The sequence below is a fragment of the Zootoca vivipara genome, chromosome 7, assembly GCF_965207765.1.
Source record: "Zootoca vivipara chromosome 7, rZooViv2.hap1.1, whole genome shotgun sequence".
In the NCBI taxonomy this organism is placed as follows: domain Eukaryota; kingdom Metazoa; phylum Chordata; class Lepidosauria; order Squamata; family Lacertidae; genus Zootoca; species Zootoca vivipara.
The window spans coordinates 51,825,108-51,847,646 of record NC_142590.1 but is presented as its reverse complement, the minus strand read 5'-3'; the positions used below and the strand labels follow the sequence as shown (position 1 = coordinate 51,847,646).

The following is a 22,539-nucleotide window of genomic DNA, read 5'->3' as shown; positions in this document are numbered from 1 at the left end:
TATTCTAAAACAATGTTACAAAACATAAATAATAATAATAATAATAATAATAATAATAATAATAATAATAATTTATTTATACCCCGCCCATCTGGCTGGGTTTCCCCAGCCACTCTGGGCGGCTTCCAACAGAAAAATGAAATAAAATAATCTATTAAACAGTAAAAGCATCCCTAAACAGGGCTGCCTTCAGATGTCTTCTAAAAATCTGGTAGCTGTTTTTCTCTTTGACATCTGATGGGAGGGCGTTCCACAGGGCGGGCGCCACCACTGAGGAGGCCCTCTGCCTGGTTCCCTACAACTTGGCTTCTCGCAACGACGGAACCGCCAAAAGGCCCTCGGTACTGGACCTCAGTGTCCGGGCAGAACGATGGGGGTGGAGATGCTCCTTCAGGTATACTGGACCAAGGCCATTTAGGGCTTTAAAGGTCAGCATCAACACTTTGAACTGTGCTCGGAAACGTACTGGGAGCCAATGTAGATCTTTCAAGAGCGGTGTTATGTGGTCTCGGCGGCTGCTCCCAGTCACCAGTCTAGCTGCCGCATTCTGGATTAGTTGTAGTTTCTGGGTCACCTTCAAAGGTAGCCCCACGTAGAGCGCATTGCAGTAGTCCAAGCGGGAGATAACCAGAGCATGCACCACTCTGGCGAGACAGTCTGCAGGCAGGTAGGGTCTCAGCCTGCGTACCAGATGGAGCTGATAGACAGCTGCCCTGGGCACAGAATTGACCTGCGCCTCCATGGACAGCTGTGAGTCCAGAATGACTCCCAGGCTGCGCACCTGGTCCTTCAGGGGCACAGTTACCCCATTCAGGACCAGGGAGTCCTCCACACCTGCCCGCCTCCTGTCCCCCACAAACAGAACTTCTGTCTTGTCAGGATTCAACCTCAATCTGTTAGCCGCCATCCATCCTCCAACCGCCTCCAGGCACTCACACAGGACCTTCACTGCCTTCACTGTTTCTGATTTGAAAGAGAGGTAGAGCTGGGTATCATCTGCATACTGATGAACACCCAGCCCAAACCCCCTGATGATCTCTCCCAGCGGCTGCATGTAGATGTTAAAAAGCATGGGGGAGAGGACAGAACCCTGAGGCACCCCACAAGTGATAGGCCAGGGGTCCGAACACTCATCCCCCCCCACCATTTTCTGAACACAGCCCAGGAGGAAGGAGCGGAACCACTGCATGACAGTGCCCCCAGCTCCCAACTTCTCTAGAAGGATGTTATGGTCGATGGTGTCAAAAGCCGCTGAGATCCAGCAGAACTAGGAAACAACTCTCACCTTTGTCCCTAGCCCGCCGGAGATCATCAACCAGTGCGACCAAGGTGGTTTCAGTCCCATGATGAGGCCTGAATCCCGACTGGAAGGGATCCAAATGGTCCGCTTCTTCCAGGCGTGCCTGGAGTTGTTTAGCAACCACTTGCTCAATCACCTTGCCCAAGAATGGAAGATTTGAGACTGGGCGATAGTTGGCCATATCGGCAGCATCTAAAGATGTTTTTTTAAGAAGCGATTTAATAATCACCTCTTTCAGCGGGTCTGGGAAGGCTCCCTCACAGAGAGAAGCATTCACCAACCCGCGAAGCCCATTGCCCAGCTGTTCCCGGCTAGCTTTTATAAGCCAGGATGGGCAAGGATCAAGGAGACAGGTGGTTGGTTTCGCTCGTCTAAGCAGCCTGTCCACATCCTCGGAGGTAACAGATTGGAATTGATTGCACGCAACTGGACTAGACAGGACTCTAGCACTCTCCCGCTCCGGCCCTGCTCCCACGGTGGAGTCTACCTCCCTTTGAATCTGAGCGACTTTATCTGGAAAAAACTTTGCAAAATCGTTGCGGGAGATCATGCGGCCCATATGAGACTTAGTTAACTAATGAGACTTAGTTAACATCCATTATGAAGAAAACTGATTTAATTTGGAGCTGTTTACTTTGTAGAGACAGAAGTATAAATGTTGCATTTCTAGTCTACGACTTGAGGTCTACCTGGAGCTGTTCTGAAGCATCTGAGTTCTAAACTTTCAAGTGGTTTCCAAAATCCAGAGGCATGCGCTCAAACAAAGTTTAATTAAAATGGTTTGTTGAAAGAAAAGCAAGACCCACTGGGAACAGAAATGCTGTAGCTAGCCAGCCCCCCCCCCATTCTTTCTTAAAATGATGACTCACTCTTAGCTGAGAGAACCGTGGTGGTTTCTGTGGGGGCTCCTCATATGGTCTGTCTGCCAGAGAGGCTATTATACGCTTACGATGGCCAATAAGATTTACCTTAAGTACCTGTAGGTAAAGAGAATGTCAGAAAAACATGCTACAAAAAACTTTCTACATTGTGGCTTCTCAGTATTAACACAGTGCTGCAATCTTTCACCTTGTGAATCACCAGAATTTTCATCTTAACTGGAACTGAATAGGGTTAGCAACTTACATTTACTAGTTCTAGTTCCCAGAGGTTTTTCACAGAGTCTATAGAGCTATAGCCACTCGACAAAAATGATTGAATATAATCCTGCAGCCCCAGGGAGTCAAGCCATACAGGAACAGAAGGCTGAGTCCCATCACAGCCCAGGGATTTCACCTGCAGAAGGAGCAAGACAGAAAAGTGTTGTAGATGCGTAAGAATCAGGTGTGAACATAGCACTACGTTGGATACAACCCACAGTAAAAGTCACTTAGCCGTATACAATGGTACCTTGGTTTTTGAACAGCTTAGTTCACGAACAACTTGGAACCTGAATGCTGCAAAACCGGAAGGAGGTGTTCCGGTTTTCGAACTTTTTTTGGAAGCCGAACGTGCTCTGTTTTGAGTTCCCCCCCCCCCGTGTTTCCTGTTGCGCTGCTAATTTGTGTCCCCCTGTTTCCTGTTGCTCTGCTAATTCTCCCCCCCCCATTGTAATTCAAGCCTTCCGTTTCTGATTGCAGTGTTCTAAGGTGATATTTGGAGCTTATCTTTGGTGCTTTTGTTTTTGCTATTTTGCATTTTTTGTTTTGAGGCTTTTTCAGTTAATTTGTTTTTTGTGACTGTGTGGATCCCAGCTCAGCTACTGATTGATTGATTGATTGTGTGAGTATGGAAATGGATAAAAGCTTCCCATCCAAACAATGACTATCATCAATGCAGGTAAGAAAAAACAATTAATTTTAATTTTAATAATCTATAATACTGTTTTATTTATTTTATAGTACAGTACATTGATTATTGCTTTCATTTTATGGATCAATGGTCTTGTTAGATAGTAAAATTCATGTTAAATTGCTGTTTTAGGGGTTGTTTTTAAAAGTCTGGAACAGATTAATCAATTTTGCATTACTTTCTATGGGAAAGTGCACCTTGGTTTTTGAACAGACTTCCATTAAAACTTGCCCATCTGCTAGCACAAGAGCCCTTGCATTATTAGACAGAATATTGGATACATCCCATTCTCATTTGACTGTGTAACTCCAGTCTGTATTTGGTTGTAGCAACTATACAGTGATTAATAACTATGCAGTTCCCTGTGAGGTAGAAGTATTATCTCCATTAAGTGGAGGTGAGCCACTAGGGCTAACTACAGAATGCATGAAATCCCAGGGCGGTGGCTCCCCCACCCCACCCCAATAAGCTGTTTTGTGAATATAGGTAAAGGTACCCCTTAGGACCTAAAGGTACCATTAGGTCCAGTTGCAGACGACTCGGGGGTTGCGGTGCTCATCTCGCTTTACTGGCCGAGGGAGCTGGCGTACAGCTTCCGGATCATGTGGCCAGCATGACAGCCGCTTCTGGCGAACCAGAGCAGCGCACAGAAATGCTGTTTACTTTCCCACCGGAGCGGTACCTATTTATCTACTTGCACTTTGATGCGCTTTTGAACTGCTAGGTGGGCAGGAGCTGGGACTGAATGCTGACCTTCTGATCAGCAAGCCTAGGCTCCGTGGTTTAGACCACAGCGTCACCTGTGTTTGTGAATATAACGGGGGGGAATTAAGCGTGGGAGTAATGGGAGGAGCTTCTTCGGTTTTTTTCTCGCCTGCTGCTTATCTGTTCTAATGTGCTCCCTAAAACTGCTTTTAATCCAACGCATTCTACAGCTGTACTCTGTAGAGAAAAATACATGTATTTGCATGTAATGTTTAATTATCCCCCACAGTTACTTAAGTGTCTGAAGTTGAAGTAAGTTGGCTTTGAAGTGAATTAGCTAAAGGTACAGTTGTCAGCAATAGATCAAAATTTTGAATGTCAGTGGCACAGTAACCATTGCAGAGAGAAGTAGAACAAATCCAAGAGGGACTGGTTTAATTTAGCAAGTGACTGTTGGTGGAACCAGAACAGCCTCACATAAAAATGGACAATGATCAGGAACCTGAAGAGATAAAATTTGTCGAAACTCACTCTTAGAAATGCACTCTTCCACAATGATCAGAGGCTTTCATTGACCCATTGTGGGGAAAAAGAGCAAGCTCAATGCACAACACCAGGCAATTAACTGAATTCAACCAAGGGAAAACACGCAGTGGGACAACATGGATCTATAGTTAAATCCTATTGTTATCAGAAATTCAGCCTCTTCTGGAACTTTTAATTGGTAGTGCAACCAAAAGCTTTCTGCATGGCAAAGCATAATATAGAACCATATGGTAAGCTTCCTACTATGGAATTTGCTTCTTAAAAAGCAGACACTATTGAACAAACAAACCACTTTATTTGGCTCTGTAAGAAGCAGGCTGTTTTGGAATGTAAAATTAAAATATATATTCTAGGAGGAGCCACTTCACTCACTTTAAAATCTTCCTGTTCCATTGTTTTAAAAAAGACTATGTGCAATTGGAATATATACTAACACCCTATATTTCCAATAATAGAACCAGACAAGGACATTTAAATATAGAAATATTTCGATTGACATTCTGGGAGAATGGAGACCCTCCATTGTCTACATACAGACAGAGGGAAAACCTGTTGTGTAAATCAGGAAGTCTTTAACCTCTCACAAGTTAATCACTACTTTAATCTTAGTTTTATCACGATTAAACTGAGATTTGTTCACAATGTTTACACCTGCTTTGGTGATATCTTCTCATTAACTCAGTTTACTTAGAAGCTGCAAAAAACATGTATCTTTCCACACAATTCTGGCTCCACTATTTGTACTCTAGCTTAATAGGAAAGCAATAATAATAATAATAATAATTTATTATTTATACCCCGCCCATCTGGCCGGGTTCCCCCAGCCACTCTGGGCGGCTTCCAAAAAAAAAACAGAAATTCTAAAATACAGAAATCCATCAAACATTAAAAGCTTCCCTAAACAGGGCTGCCTTGAGATGCCTTCTAAAGGTCTGGTAATTGTTCTCTTTGACCTCTAGTGGGAGGGCATTCCACAGGGTGGGTGCCACTACCGAGAAGGCCCTCTGCCTGGTTCCCTGTAACTTGGCTTCTCGTAATGAGGGAACCGCCAGAAGGCCCTCGGAGCTGGACCTCAGTGTCCGGGCAGAACGATGGGGGTGGAGACGCTCCTTCAGGTATACCGGACCGAGGCCGTTTAGGGCTTTAAAGGTCAACACCAACACTTTGAATTGTGCTCGGAAACGTACTGGGAGCCAATGTAGGTCTTTTAGGACCGGTGTTATGTGATCTCGGTGGCCGCTCCCAGTCACCAGTCTAGCTGCCGCATTCTGGATTAGTTGTAGTTTCCGGGTCACCTTCAAAGGTAGCCCCACGTAGAGCGCATTGCAGTAGTCCAAGCGAGAGATAACTAGAGCATGCACCACTCTGGAGAGACAGTCAGTGGGCAGGTAGGGACTCAGCCTGCGTACCAGATGGAGCTGATAAACAGCTGCCCTGGACACGGAGTTGACCTGCGCCTCCATGGACAGCTGTGAGTCTAAAATGACTCCCAGGCTGCGCACCTGGTCTTTCAGGGGCACAGTTACCCCATTCAGGACCAGAGAGTCCTCCACACCCGCCCGCCTCCTGTCCCCCACAAACAGTACTTCTGTCTTGTCAGGATTCAATCTCAATCTGTTAGCCGCCATCCATCCTCCAACCGCCTCCAAGCACTCACACAGGACCTTCACCGCCTTCACTGGTTCTGATTTAAAAGAGAGGTAGAGCTGGGTATCATCAGCATACTGATGGACACCCAGCCCAAACCCCCTGATGATCTCTCCCAGTGGCTGCATATAGATGTTAAAAAGCATGGGGGAGAGGACAGAACCCTGAGGCACCCCACAAGTGAGCGCCCAGGGGTCTGAACACTCATCCCCCACCACCACTTTCTGAACACGGCCCAGGAGGAAGGAGCGGAACCACTGCATGACAGTGCCCCCAGCTCCCAAGCCCTCTAGACGGTCCAGAAGGATGTTATGGTCGATGGTGTCAAAAGTCGCTGAGAGATCCAGCAGAACAAGGAAACAGCTCTTACCTTTGTCCCTAGCCCGCCGGAGATCATCGACCAGTGCGACCAAGGCAGTTTCAGTCCCATGATGAGGCCTGAATCCTGACTGGAAGGGATCCAAATGGTCCGCTTCTTCCAGGCGTGCCTGGAGTTGTTCCGCAACCACTCGCTCAATCACCTTGCCCAAGAATGGAAGATTTGAGACTGGGCGATAGTTGGCCATATTGGCCGGATCTAAAGATGGTTTTTTAAGAAGCGGTTTAATAACCGCCTCTTTCAGCGGGTCTGGGAAGGCTCCCTCATGGAGAGAAGCATTTACCAACCCGCGAAGCCCATCGCCCAGCCCTTCCTGGCTAGCTTTTATAAGCCAGGATGGGCAAGGATCAAGGAGACAGGTGGTTGGTTTCATTCGTCTAAGCAGCCTGTCCACATCCTCGGAGGTAACAGATTGAAATTGATCCCACAAAACTTGACTAGACAGGACTCTAGCACTCCCCCGCCCCGGCCCTGCTCCCACGGTGGAGTCTACCTCTTCCCGAATCTGAGCGACTTTATCTGCAAAAAACTTTGCAAAATCATTGCAGGAGATCATGTGGCCCGTACTGGGCCCGGATGGAGCAGGTGGTTCCGCTAAATTGCGAACCACCTGGAAGAGTCTCCTGCTGCTGTTTTCTGCAGATGCGATGGAGACGGTGAAGAAGGTCCTCTTCGCCGTCGCCATTGCCACTTGGTAGGCTCGAAGTTGAGCTCTAGCCCGTGTCCGGTCTGATTCAAAATGAGTTTTCCGCCACCGGCGCTCTAGCCGTCTCAACGACTGTTTCATTGCCCTCAGCGCCGGGGAAAACCACGGGGCTGTCCGGGCTCCATGCAATCTGAGAGGGCGCTTCGGAGCCAGACAGTCAATAGCGCTGGTTAACTCCGCATTCCAGCGGGCCACCAGGGAATCAGCTGAAAGGCCATCGACATGGGATAAAACATCCCCTACCACTCTTTGGAAGCCAATTGGATCCATTAAGTAGCGGGGGCGGACCATCCGAATCGGTCCCACCTCCCTGCAGAGGGAAAGGGTTGCGGAGAAGTCCAGTTGCACCAGAAAGTGATCTGACCATGGCACTTCTTTTGTTTCGCTTTTACTTAATGTCAGATCACCAACATCCATAGAGGTAAACACCAAGTCCAAGGCATGTCCGCGGCTATGAGTTGGGCCAGACTTATTCAGGGACAGCCCCATGGTGGCCATGCTTTCCACGAAGTCCCGAGCGGCTCCTTGTAAGGTCGTGTCGGCATGGATGTTAAAATCCCCTAAGACAACCAAGCTAGGTGTCTCCAGGAGCACATCCGACACGACCTGAAGCAGCTCGGGCAGGGAATCCTTGGTGCAGCGGGGAGGTCGGTACACCAAAAGGAATCCTGTACTGCCTCTATTGCCCAACTTCCAGAACATGCACTCAGAGAACTGGGTCTTCCCAATACTAAGCCCTCTCCTTACAATGTCTATTAATATGGCAGAATGCAATTATTTGCTTCTCCTCCTGTAAAATTATTTGTTCACTCATAATTATGGAATTCAAGGTATTCCAATACTAAAAATTATGTTTGCATGTGAAAACATGAATTCATTTTAACCTTAGGAAGAGCCCGTGCCGCCTGAAGAAGTTTTCTGCGATGCTGTGGGTCACTAATACCAATCTCTCGAAGGTCCTGATCTTCCATGACATTACTGCCCTGTAGGACGACAAGAGGCAGACATGAAATAAGGCTCAGCAACAGCACAAAAATGAAGCTCAGCAGCTTTGCATTTCAATAAAAACTGTGTTTCATAATTTTTGTTTTTACCAGGTCTTTGATTGTATAATAAAAATTGTCTTTGTTCTTTCACAACTCTGCATCATGCAAAAACTCCATGTAAATACAGAATTTGGGCACAGATTTCAACATCCTGGGAATCTCAGCTTTGATTTTTTTAAAAAAAAATGTTTCTAGTTCTTAAAGCAGTGAGGATAGCTTTGCAGATGTGGCGGAGAAACCCCAATGGAACCTCAGCAGCCAAGGTGGAAGGAGCGTACTTTCTAGACAAGGGCCGGGATTTAAGGTATGCATGCTTTCCTCATGTAACAGCAGAATTAAGCAAGCGAATAAATTCACACAACAGATCATAATTCAGTTTTTCTTGGCACAGAGTTTGCAATATTTGATCACAGCTTCAGTCTTGGCCCAGGTATGAAAATTGAGAGCAGCACAAGAGCCCTTAGAATAAAAAATCATGGTTCCTCACTAGCTGCTGCTTGGTTATCATAACACAGTGTAACAAAAGGTAGTATCACCAGGGCAAATGTTACACAGTTAGAAATCTAAACAACCATGAAAGTAACAGGAGTAATCTGGTTATCATCACAGCAGGACCTGAGTGCAATCAGTACTCTCATTGTGATTTCCTAAAACTGGTATTCTAAGGGATACTGCCTATAGCAGTTGTGGTAGAACACACCATCCAAGGTGGCGACCTTCACTACATCTTGTGGGAATGACTATAGAGTTTATCCATGTGCTGTGCAAAGTAGTATTTTCTTCCAACATTCAGCTTCACTGAATGGACCGCAAGTTCTAATAAAGAGGGGATGGAAAAACTTTTCCCTATCCACTTTTCTCCACATCATGCATAATTTTATATAACTCCATAATTTCCCCTACTTGCCTTTTTTCTAAGTTAAAAAGCAACCTTGTCTCAGGAGAGCTGCTCCAAACCCTTGATCATTTTGACTGCCCTTTTCTGAAACTTTTCAGGCTTTATAGGAGAGCGGGGAAATCTGCAGTCATGGACACTTTATAAGCATAGAGTTCTTATTTGTTCCCACTCTCAATGACCCTGGCCCCCAAGGTCTAAAGCAAAGACCAATGGATCCTCCAGCAATGGCTCCCTTGCTACCTTCTGCTGCTCTGCAATCTCACTGAATCCCTGCTTCATTTCTCTCTGTAGGCTTCCCCCTTTCACCTCCTTGCCTCTGCATCAAAGGAGCCTTTTTGTTAAGTGCACTGCATACTTCCCAGTTGCTTGATTCAGGCTACCCAAAGCCTACTTTCACTGCTGGCCCCACTGCATCTCATTCCATCCAATAAATTTCAGTAGATTGATTTACATGACCTTCCCATTTCATACATGCTCGCTTTCATCAGTCATCCCTTTGATCATAGTTTAACAATCCAGTATACCTGGACGCAGCTTCAGCTGCCTGCCCTTTCCTCATAGTCAGCTTTTGCTAGTGCACTGCACTGGCATGCAGGGAAAGCTCGTCTTTGCTTGAATTCCCTTGAGGGCCAGAGAGAGAAAATTGAATTTATTTTAGAGCATGCCAACAATCCAGGGAAGGTCAGTTTCACTGTAATCTATCATGCGTCTCCATGGAGATGGAAGCAACCCAGCCCTCTCTAGAGGAGTGACTTTCATCATTACACTCTTTACAAAGCTCATTATCTCCACATGTGAAGTGTGGAAGAATGAATGAATGAGTACACAGTGCTTAGCAAAGGCAATATTCAACAGCCATTTTACTATATATCTTGTTTTTGTTATAGCTCAGATCCAGCCCAGAACACCCCTTTTATTACTGAAGCGATTAGAAAACCAAAGCTACCTTGTAGCTCATTTTTTGCAACTAAGATTAGCTAACCCAGACTACTGTGCTAGATAGTGCTCATATCTAAGGGGCCGCCTCTCCTGGTATGCACCGGGGAGGGCCTTAAGGTCCACAAATAACAACATTCTGGAGATTCCGAGCCATAAGGTGGTTAGATTGGTCTCGACTAGGGCCAGGGCCTTTTCAGTACTGGCCCCAAATTGGTGAAACACTCTTTCACAGGAGACCAGGGCCCTGCGGGATTTGTCATCTTTCTGCAGGGCCTGCAAGACAGAGCTGTTCCGCCTGGCCTTTGGGTTGGATTCAGTCTGACCCCTGTGTTTTCCTCCCTCATGGTTTGGATTTATGGACTATTTAAAATGAGGCTGAATTTTAAATTTTAATATTGTATTTTAATCTGTATTTTAATTAATTGTTTTCTTTTCTTTTATGTCTTATTGTAATTTTATTGGTGTTAGCTGCCCTGAGCCCGGTTTTGACTGGGGAGGGTGGGGTATAAATCAAAAATTATTATTATTATTATTATTATTATTATTATTATTATTATTATTATTAACATTCAAAACTAGACACAGTTTCCCACACTATTATATGTGATTCTTTTCTCTATTGTGCTTGTCATAACTAAAATGTGAGAATGAACAGAGAACTGAAAAGGTGAGCTAAAGTACATATAAATAGCTAAAAGCATAGAGAAAGGAACAAGATTTTTTTATCTTCAAAAAAGGTGTGCATCTAGTATAATTCTTCCACATACATTTTTTTAAAAGGTAACATTCAACATGAATTCCCTTTTTGTAAAAGACAATTCCTTAGGTACTACAGTAATTTTTACATATACAGTGAAAGAAGATCTACCGGTAGATAAAAGCACTAAGATACCTTATTGCTTTATTAAGCACAGACATACAACCATTCCTTTTACATGAAGACCCCCACTATCATATGATGGCATAGCAATTTGAAATTCCCATCTTGTGTCAGCTATCAACACATGTAAACAACTACCACTGAAGGGCAGAAATGGGAATTAACCGGTGATCATTAATTCCTAATTATATCCCTCTTCAGTTCTATCAATAAAGGGGAGACTATTAGAAAAACTAACCCTTGTGAAGGCTGCTTACTATAAACAGTAAAAAAAAAGAGAGAAATCCATTTGAGAGTGAATTTGCCATCTGCTGAATGTACAAGGCCAGACCATTTTCTTCACACATGAAATGACAGCAGTAATTGCACATTGATGTAGGCCATCGTGCACTTTGTATGACAGCATAGAGTAAACACAGCACAAGATTCTTCTTTTGCTTGCTTTGTTTGCTGTGGATATTGTTTAATGGAGAATTTTTACATGGCTATATCAAAAATATTTCTGCAATGCCTTTTCTGTATTTTCATTGAGCTGCATTAACCATTGAATCTGCAAAAATGTCACATATTTTGGTAAAAGGACAACTGGTATTTTGTCTAAATGTAGTAATTTCCATGGTTAGCTCTTTTGCCGTAAAATAATCCTATGAAATAAAGGGCATTTTGTAATCTCAATACAATAACTTCATTTGCACCCAAAAGCTCAATATTTGCTCCATTTTGAGTTAGTAAACATTAACATGATGAACAGCAGCTACAGCCATTTTCTAAAACACAAAACCTGCCTGCATGTTTTGATCTGAAGTATCACCAATTATACCCATACATCACTCATTTAGTACATCTCACAGGCAAATAAATCCTTCTGAACTCAATGAAATGTCCATTTCAATGGGTGCACATAGTGCCCTTTTCAGTGACTCGCTCATGTTTACACAGGCTGTATACACACTTCAATCATCCAAGTGCTGCAGTTTGTGGTTTTCTAAAAGCACCTTTGTAGACATTGCTTTGCAATTGTTCATGGAGGAAGTCTGGTACCATAGGCTGCATAGGTTCATCATATTACTTAGTGTACCACACTTGTACCACACAGACAACGCCATGATTAATTTCTCTCATTTTTTGCAAGGTGATTATATATATATATATATATATATATATATATATATATATATATATATATGCTCCCTCCCCTTTCAATGGCCACCACACTCCTTAACAAAAACCTTGCCAGTTATTAATGTTTGATGCTTTATTTATTATTATTAATGCTAAACATTATTGTTTGACTTTTATTATGTTTTTGTGTGTGTTGGAAACTGCCCAGAGTGGCTGGGGCAACCCAGCCAGATGGGTGGGTATAAATACTAAAATTTGTTGTATCAGAAGTCTGGTAGCACAGGTTGTGCAAGCAGAGTAAGTTTTATTGCACTCAGTGCAGGCCCATGGGTTTCCTTCCCTTGTACAATGCAGGTCACTTCTTGACTACGGTACTTCTTTCAGGGAGAGGATGCAAGGGAGTCTGGGCTGTATCCAGCTCTGAGTGTGACTAGCATTGGATACAACCCCCTGTTTATGTCCAGAGATGTTTACCTGACCATGCTCAGAGGCTGCCTGTTCTGGTGCCATGCACACAGCTTATAATTACTAATTATAATGTACGGTATGTTTCATTGCAAGGCACTCAAGGCACGGTCTGCTCAGTTTTATGAAATAAGAAAGAAAGAAAGAAAGAAAGAAAGAAAGAAAGAAAGAAAGAGAAAGAAAGAAAGAAAGAAAGAAAGATAACCTAGGCCTCCAATATATGTGCACCCCGTTACAACAATTAATTTCATTTGAGTCATTGTGGTTTTTTAAAGGGCAAAGTATAGTGATATTTTGTTAAAGGGCAACACAGAAAATTGACACGTCTTGAATTTGTTGAACTGCCAACATAAGCAGTCAGAAAATATATATCTTGGTGAAAGAAGTTTATAGGGATTGCAACATTATGTTGATCAAACCTTTGAGATTTTGATAAACAGGAAGGATTACTTTAAAAATAATAAATGCTATGGTGGAAGCCAGTACCTTTCCAACTGTGCTCAAGTACAGAAGAGAAAGAGTTGATGGCAGCTGTTTCCACCCATCCTTTTAAAGAGTAAAGCAGCAGTAAAACTTCTGTGACTCTCTAAAGACTGAAATATCAGCATACTGATACACATGAGAAAAATTTCAAAGCCCAACTTGATTGTCTTTGAGGTGGTATGGAGCACCAGATGACTCAGAAACCTCTCAGGTCAATCTCCACAGAGGTGTCATAAGACCCCAAATGGAGGTCCAAAAAGAAATTGCTTCCAGTTTCCAAACAAGACAAGGGGTGCATCAGAATGTGTTCTACTGAAAGGTGCTTTCAAAATACCGAAAGAACACTATACCAACTATATAGGGAAGACAATGTTGTACGCTAAGCAAAAACTGCTTATGTGGAAGACAGTGCAGTACAGTCAATCCATATAGTCTCATGCTTATTCCACATGTATGTGCCACTACCAGGCTTGGTGAATGCACATATATAGGTAGGTTACAGAGCAGAAGGCTAAGACATTTAGGTCAGGGGTAGTCAACCTTTTTATACCTACCGCCTACTAATGCATCTCTCTTGATGGTAAAATTTTCTTACTGCCCACCAGTGCTTGATGGAAGGAGGATTCAGCTTGTGCCGTGGAACCCTCTACTGCCCACCTAGAATCCTGAAACGCCCACTAGTGGGCAGTAGGGACTAGGTTGACAACCCCTGATTTAGGTCATCATTTTTCAAAATACTGCTTTAAATGAGACCTTGTAATGCAGGTCTTGTTACATTAAAACTACTGTTTTGGCCTACGGTTTCCCTTATACAGTCATACCTCAGTTTAAGTACGCTTGGGTTTGAGTACTTTCAGTTTAAGTACTTTGCGGACTCGCCTGGAACGGACTAATCCACTTTCCATTACTTTCAATTGGAAAGTTCGCTTCAGGTTAAGTACGCTTCAGGTCAAGTACAGACTTCTGGAACCAATTGTGTACTTAAACCGAGGTACCACTGTACAATGTTAGCTTGTGCTCTTGTAATCAGTACTGCAGACATTGCTGATTCTCATCTTGAATCTCTGTGTGAGACTTCTCCACATTAAAGCAAAATGAAGCACACCTATGCACCACCAGCTTACAGCAGCAATGGGAATTAGCCTTTGGCACCGGGGAAAACAGGTGGGTATTTTGAAAGAAGTGCATTGCTGTCTGGATGGATAAGGCAGATACTTCAGAGGCTTTACTCTACAGCAGGGGTGGGGAACATGTGACCCTCCTGGTGTACTTTGACTCCAGTACCCACCATCTCTTACCACTAAGGAAAGTTAGAGTCCAACAACATCTGGGGGGCACACCTGATCCAAAACACCCACCCATCCCACTCACACACAAAACAAAGACTATCACAGCAATTAAGGTCTAAGCATTATGATCCACCCAGACTAGTTTTACTTAGACCTCAGAAAGTGACATCTTTTAGCAGTAGCAGCTTTGAGAGCTCCATTTGAATAGGCACTTGCTCTGGGATCAGCAGTGTCTCTGCCCCATTTCACTAATATTTTAGGAGCAGAGGCTGCAGGGCAGGACGGGCTCATGTTCAGGGCACAGTGGGAGAGAGAATAATAATTTCCACAATCAAAAATTTGATGGGAGGATTTTTCAGGGCTACTTCTCTCATCATAGATCCAAGAACCATTGAGTGGTATTTAAATATGCGCATCTTATGGAGATTCCTCTTCCCACGACTACCCCTGTATTCATATATCCTATGAATCCCCATTCTAAAAGTACTTAGCATGCACAGCATAATATTCAGGAAATCATTACAGGCTTATGCCTTTGGCCCTGCTGAATTGTGCCCCCCCCCAAGAGAAACGTCCATCTTCCATTGCTGAAAAAGGCCCCCCTCTTCCAACCTGAGCAGAGAGCTGGCACTTCCCTAAGGCTGCCTATGAGAACTCCACTCTGCTTTTTAGAGCCCAACATGGCTCTGCGGGACTAAATGGCAAAGACTATTTTAGCTTCTCTGATAAGCAGGCAGAACTGAACACACAGGTAGAAAATCCATAGGGGAGGCAAGAGGCATTTTTACTTAATTGGTTCTGAAGGAGATGCACATTTAAAAGCAGAGGGAAGTGTTCACTAGGTGGTCCTTCCTTACAAGCTTTTGATAACAAGATGGATTGGAGACAGACAAAACCTAGCAGGAAATCTCTTAATGCAATCATGTGAACCAAAGTAGTACAAAGTGTTATGGGCTGTTCTATCTGGGTGTCTGTTGTTTAAAAAAACATTACTATTAATCAATCTAAGGGTGTTTTGACACTCTTACTTTACAATGTTAGAATGCTATCATGACCTTTCATTCAGCTATATTCTGAACAATTTAAGAGATCTATCCCTTGCTATCAGTACCCCAAAGCTCAGCTCCCCAAATGCAGCCAGACTTGGTGAAAACATCTCAAGTCTGTCTTTGTCGATGGTTTGGTTTTCACCTAGATGAACTGCTCTTTGATTCATAGCTGTCAAGTTTTCCCTTTTCTTGCGAGGAAGCCCAGGGCCATCTTAAGCGCCCCTGGCGCCATGGTGCGTTGGATCTCTCCGGCGCCCTTCCGCCCCGTTTCCCAGCTTGGTGGGCGGGTGGGCGCGGCGCTGCTGCGCGGCGGACGGACGGGCAGGCACAGTGCGATCTCTCCGGCGCCCTCCCGCCCCGTTTCCCAGCGTGGTGGGCAGGTGGGCGCCGCGCGCAGTTGACCGGCCGGCCAGCGGGAGGGCGCAGCTCGCGGCGCCCTCCTGGCGGGCCGGCGCCATGGTGCCCTGCGCCACCGGGGGTCTACGTAGAGCCGGCCCTGAGGAAGCCTATTCAGCATAAAGGAATTTCCTTTTTTTTTAAAAGGGAGAACTTGACAGCTATGCTTTGATTTGGTATGCTTTGGTTCCTTTTCTTTGGTACCTCTACTCATTCCTGCTGCTACTTCTGTTATTTTGCATACCAGGCGTCATTTTGTACAATTTGGGTTATTGTTTTTATTATCATTTCCCTATGATATGTTTGCTCTTTCTTTTCTTATGCTTTTATTTGTATTGCTATGTACAGATAAAAATGTTTGCAACCCAAATGTCAAGGGCCTGGTTATAGAGGAATACTTTTGTTTGGTGCCTAAAGATATATAATGATGGCATCAGGCAACTTCCCCCATCCTAAGACAGGACAAATAGTATGCCCCTCCCCTTCTAAAGAAATGAGTACCCATTTTTATGCCTACCTACTATGCAAGGTCAGGGACGCAGGTAGCACTGTGGATTAAACCACAGAGTCTAGGGCTTGCTGATCAGAAGGTCGGCGGTTCGAATCCCTACAACGGGGTGAGCTCCCATTGTTCGGTCCCAGCTCCTGCCAACCTAGCAGTTCAAAAGCACGTCAAAGTGCAAGGAGATAAATAGGTACCTGCTCTGGTTCGCCAGTAGCGGCTTTGTCATGCTGCCCACATGACCTGGAAGCTGTACGCCGGCTCCCTCGGCCAATAACACGAGATGAGCGCTGCAACCCCAGAGTCGGTCACGACTTGACCTAATGGTCAGGGGCCCCTTTACCTTTTACTATGCAAGGTCATTTGCTTACAACAGTTATCACACTGTTAGAAATTTAGCCCAAAATGTTAGTGCTCTTAAGGAACTTTTTTACCTTTATACTAAATATGCCGTTTTCTTGCTTTAAAGCAGCCTTATATTTATGCATTCATCTGGTAGCAATAGGTGAGAAGGAATGAACGCAGGTGAGTGGACAGGCTGCTGTAAGACAGGCTGAATGCTTCATTCCTCTTCTGCATCCAGTAGAAACCAAAATTCATTCTTCCACAGGCTAAAGCAGGGATGCAACGCTCTGCATCCTATAAGCAAACTAGTAAAGTTTATGATAGGATAATGTTCGCAAACTTATTTGCAAGATAGATATAAAGTTCTGCCCTAGTTTCATTTCAGCAATACAAGAATATTTCAAACCACATTCACGGACATACAGTTTATAGACTTTGGCCTCTTTTGGATGCAATGCCAAACTGTGATTTAGCATTATGTGAACAACTCTGGGTGGGCCATGGGTTAACACACTCCCCATTCCCAGCATGGTCTCAAACTGAAGATCAGAAGCTTTCATTTCCATTTTCACTAATCCAAACTCTAAACTGCGGTTAATATTACCTATGTGTTGTTAAAACAAGCCATCTTCATAAAACGCAGGTTTGAAGTTGGATTGTTGCAGAACACAATCGTTGATGGGACATAACCACCAGTTATGCAGTTAGATTTGGAAGCAAAAGCTTCTAATCAGCTCCTAGCACCTTGACGGTAGCAGGAAATAGATGGGCATGATCCTGATGCTGGCTCAAGATTGTTCATGTTTATCATTATTAGGGTTGCCATATGTCTGGTTGCCGTATGTCTGGAATTTCCCCAACATATCCAGAATACTGAGGTTGGAAGCAGTGACTGGGTGGAAATCGCAAAAATGTCCAGGGAAATCCAGACATATGGCAACCCATGTCAGCAGTGTCGTTTGGGGCATTTTTCCTTAAAAATGGCTCCAAAACTTTTTGTTGTTGTGAATTTATCAGAAAAGCTCAACAACTTTTCTGTCCGGATTTTCACTGTTTGAAATATGGGAACCCTAGCATTATCTCTGAATGAGGTCATTGTGTCAAATTGATCTTGAACATGCTATCCCTGAAGCTAAATTGGTATCAGAATAAAGCAAAATGGAACAGAGAACAATCAAGAAGCTTATGCTTGGGGGGAAGTTACCAAATTCAGTGAAATAGAACCAAATGACATCAATATGCTGCTAATGTGTTGTATAAGCAATAAAGTGGTACTCCAACAAAATGAGTAATACTGTGCAGTAACTCGCATCACAACAGAAGCAAGGACTACTAACACATTGGGGAATCTGGAAGTTGCCTGTGTACCTATCACCAAGTATACAAAACAGTAACAAGTGAGGTAGATATCATATGCTTACAATTGTGTCCATGGTATACTTGGTTTCCATAATAGTTTCACCTCTTTCTTTTTTTAGGTGAAGTTGGGACTGGGATTCTCGGTACATGTGTATAGCCATATCACAGGCTCTACTGCATGCATGGTGATCGGTGTGTGGGTCTAAAACCCACAACATTAACATGAACTGTCCCCGAACGTCTCTCCCCATACGCTTTACTAATGGAACCATTATGGAATTAGAAAAAAGAATGATCAGAAACTTCTGAAGATGAGAAAAATGCTTTGTGCCACATTCAATGAACCTGTTGCCCCCTCTGCTCTTCCCATGTCCCCCTATGTCCTCACCAAATTTGCTTTGGGGAGTTGGGAGAACATAGGGTGAGGAGAAGAATCATTCAATCAAACGTGAAAATACTTGTGCTGCTGGAATGATCTCCTTAGCACTATGGTGAATATCACCCTTTATCAATGTGGTATTTTTAAACTTCTGTTTTCCCAGTCATTAGTGAATTTAAAAAAATTCCTTCCAGTAGCACCTTAGAGACCAACTAAGTTTGTCATTGGTATGAGCTTTTGTGTGCATGCACACTTCTTCAGATACAGTGTGCTACTGGAATGATTTTTTTATTTCGTTTCGATAACGTCAGACCAACACGGCTAACTACCTGTAATTAGTGAATTAACTAGATGTGAATAGGAATGCAGAGTGTTCTATAAAATGAAACCAAGCGCATGCTTGCCTCTTGGGAGTACGTAGTCCAAACCACTGACTAACTGTGCTTACAAGGTCACTGAATATTTCCACAATGCTGTATCAGGTATGGGGTGAGAACTACTGGAGTCACCCGACTTTAAAAATAAAACCTTCAAAAGGAAGATGTTTCATTGTTATTCAGTAGTTTTCTACCTAACATACCCTCAAGCCAAGGGCACTGCTGAACCAAAAACTCCAAGTTGCTAAGCAATACTAAACAGAAACAGCAAGATTACAACTGTGGAAATCTGTCAAAACATCTGCTGCTCAAGAAATCTAGCTATGTACCTTAAAACAAAATCAAACATCTTATGCTGTAATGGCAATGTAGCTTCAACCAGAACATTTTTGTTTCTTAGTTGGCTCAATTAAATTCAAATTCAAACTTTTGCATATTAGCAAATTGCAGCCTACCTTAAGAGAAGATAGCTATAAAATATCACCACATAGAGACCAGCATAAATTACTAAAAACTTGTGTGTGCATTTGAAAGGAAGTTACATACTAATTAAAAATAACAGCCACTCGTCTTTCTTATTGTGATGCAGTACATGGAATGTTTGGGGATTTGGGTAAATTTAATGCTGAAAATATTTCTGCAGTGTGCGTTACAGTGTGAATTATGGGATTAGTGTTCAATCAACCAACATAGATGTCAGCTGTTCAGTATGCATTTGACTCCTCAAATTATGATACTTAACTTATTTTGCCTCAGTGCCTTATAATCTGGTTTTCGAGCATCCCCCTCTTGAGGAATCTCTCCCATATTGGTTATTCTGTACTCCTGTGAGTCTATCATGGAACCTTGGTATCTTAGAGCATTAGTGGCCACATCTACTGGAAATGATTAATGCTCCTGAAAACATTCCCTAGAATATACAGTACTCAACAGCCCCCTGCATTGCACAATGCAAATGGGGAGATCAGTAGAGGTGGCCATAATTGCATTTTGTGAAAAGTACTGCTTTATGACTGCCTTAATACCCCTTGAACTGATCCAGTGTCTAATGTTGCTGGATGTACAGCTCAGACCATAACATCTCTATTTTTCTACAACCAAATCAAAGCAAACATTTGGAAATGTGACCCGCCCTGAGATCTTGTGCTGAAGGGTGGTATATAAATTTTAATAACAACGCCAAGCTTTCCCCATGCCATCCAGCCTATACACCTGTGTCCCACAGAGAGGCTCCTCCTTCAATAAAATAGTATTTATCTTTCAGGGAGCATGACTTCTTAGTATTAAATAATTCAATTCTTGTAAATTTCAAAAGTGTATTAAGAAACGATAGCAATAGGAGACTATTGGAACTACAATTTGCAATGTATACCCCTATCTGTAAGTTCAAAGTATTAGGCACGTCATCTGCCACTCCTTTCCTCCTAAGTGGATATTGAAACCTTTCCCATTCCATTCATGCAAAACTGGTTTTATCATCTCCCTATGCCACTACAATTGTGGAAATCTCCCATCATTCCTTCTGGTTTGTACTGGGACTTACATTTCCTCTCCTCCCCCATGAGCCCCCAAAATCTGCTCTGGAGGGTTCCTCAAACCTATAGAGCTAATTTTGAGGGTGCATAGTGGGTTGGAGGGGACAGAAGAGGAAGTGGATAGGGTAGGATCAAGTATCAGCGGACAGAGCATTGTAGTGAGTCAAGTAAAACAAAAAAATAAGAACAGAATTTGAGTACAAGTCATTTCCCATAACCATGAGAAGCAATACTTTCATTCCTAGTATGTCCTCCTTGCCTCCCCTCCTAAATGCAGTTTAACTAACATGAACCCTAGTTGCTAGGATCCTGAGATATTGTAAGCATGAAAATTGTGAAGTGGACCGTAGCTGACAGTTGAAAGTTTATATTTGATTCATCAGAAGCTTTGGGGCAAACAAATGCTTGTAAAGTGACAGTTAATTTTTTTTTTACCCTTCATTTACACCAGTGACATATGACAATCCTTAGTTGATCACCATTGTAGCTTTGCCAATGTTACAAAATATTTCGAGCAGAAATGAAACAACCATACTGATTCAGATTTATTGTGGGTTTGTGAATTTTAGTCATGCCTCCAAGTGCTGTTTTTTTTTTTTAACTAACGAGTGGTCAATTGATAACCCTTTAACACAAATTGTTCCTTCCAAGTGTGAGTCTTCAGAACTTTCAAGCTACATATCAGTAGGAAGGAAATGAGAAAGAAAGCATTTGTTATTGGCCTTGGGATATCTTGGAACAGGGAACTATTAACACACATATGCTTCTCATATGGGAAATAATCTACTGCGAGGGCAAAACTATTTCCCCAGAGACTACATATGGTTGTGCCTTAAATATAGCATATTATGTTTCAGAAGAGGAGTATTTCTTATTTCTATAGCAGGGACAGTAAAAAACTAAGATGGAAAGGAAGTGTAAGGAATATATAAAACCAGCATGCAGAGACATGTCCACAATAACTTCTACTTTTTCAGAATGCAGCTAAAGCATAACATTCTCTTGTATACAAGTTACCTCTGCAAATATTGTTGTTGTTATTTATTTCATTTCTATACTGCTTTGCATTTTAAAGAAAAAACCCTCAAAGCAGTTTACAACCTACATTAAAATGTCAAATAAAGCAATACAGAATAAAAGGAAACAAAAATATTATCTTAAAGATTTCAAAATAAAACATTTCAAAGGAGGTAAACTACAGAACGCACATCTAATGCATCAGAGTTAACAAAAATATTATCTAATATTTCAAAAGAAAACATTACTAAAGGAAGTCAAACAAAATGCACATTTAAAGCAGCATAAGTAGCAAGAGAATAAGACATCACAAGCATAGAACAAGCTGCTTTTGCTGCCAATCCTGCCAATGGTGGTGCACGACAGGCGGTGGCTGTGGAAGCTCAGGCTCAATGACCTGGGTCTGCACTAAGAGACAGCCAATTATTGATTAATTCAAAGAATTCAAGTATTTTAAAAAATGCATTGGCCATGATCTGTATGCATGCCTTAGGACTTGGGCATGACCAATAGTTAGTTAGGACTTGGGCATGATCTGTATGCATGCCTTAGGACTTGGGCATGACCAATACCGGTAGTTAGTTAGAATTATTGTACCCTCGTTTCAAACTGTTCTTTTTTTAAACATAAAGGTAAAGGGACCCCTGACCATTAGGTCCAGTCGTGACCGACTCTGGGGTTGCGGCACTCATCTTGCATTATTGGCCAAGGGAGCCAGCGTACAGCTTCCAGGTCATGTGGCCAGCATGACAAAGCCGCTTCTGGCGAACCAGAGCAGTACATGGAAACGGCGTTTACCTTCCCACAGTACCAGTACCTATTTATCTACTTGCACTTTGACGTGCTTTCGAACTGCTAGGTTGGCAGGAGCTGGGACCAGGCAACGGGAGCTCACCCCATCGTGGGGATTCGAACCGCCAACCTTCTGATCGGCAAGCCCTAGGCTCTGTGGTTTAACCCACAGCGCCACCCGCGTCCCTTTTTTAAACATACTTGAGTTTTAAAAGCAGCTAATTGTGTAGTATGGGATTGGAGCAGTGGCAGCTGTTAAATGAGAAAAATCCCACAAATAACCACAAACAGTCTATTCCAACACATTGTTTCTCAGCAGATTTTGGTTCGCATATTTCTATTATGAGAAGGCAGACACAGTCATGAGGCCTAAGAAATGCAAGAAGGTTAAGAGTCAGTAGTATATATTTAATTCAAAACAGGATCAGTTCTGGTTGAAAAGCAGATTACTTCTGTGAAACATGTATCATTGCTAATATAGGAAAAGTCTTAGGCTTCAGGCTAACCTGGTAACATACATTATATGATTTCACTTCTACCTGACAGGTTTTTG

At 43.0% G+C, this 22,539-nt stretch overlaps 1 protein-coding gene across 18 annotated transcripts in view; it reads right to left on the bottom strand.

Moving 5' to 3' along the window:
* The window catches only part of ANKS1A (ankyrin repeat and sterile alpha motif domain containing 1A), a 116,465-nt gene that overhangs the window by 11,183 nt on the left and 82,743 nt on the right, over nucleotides 1-22,539 (bottom strand). For all 18 annotated transcript variants that reach the window (XM_035123322.3, XM_035123327.3, XM_088674212.1 and 15 more), the window contains 3 exons: nucleotides 7,998-8,096; nucleotides 2,426-2,575; nucleotides 2,170-2,277 (listed from right to left, as the gene is read on the bottom strand). In XM_035123322.3, coding sequence (XP_034979213.2) covers nucleotides 2,170-2,277; nucleotides 2,426-2,575; nucleotides 7,998-8,096 — 357 coding nt within the window. The remainder of the gene's footprint in view (nucleotides 1-2,169; nucleotides 2,278-2,425; nucleotides 2,576-7,997; nucleotides 8,097-22,539) is intronic.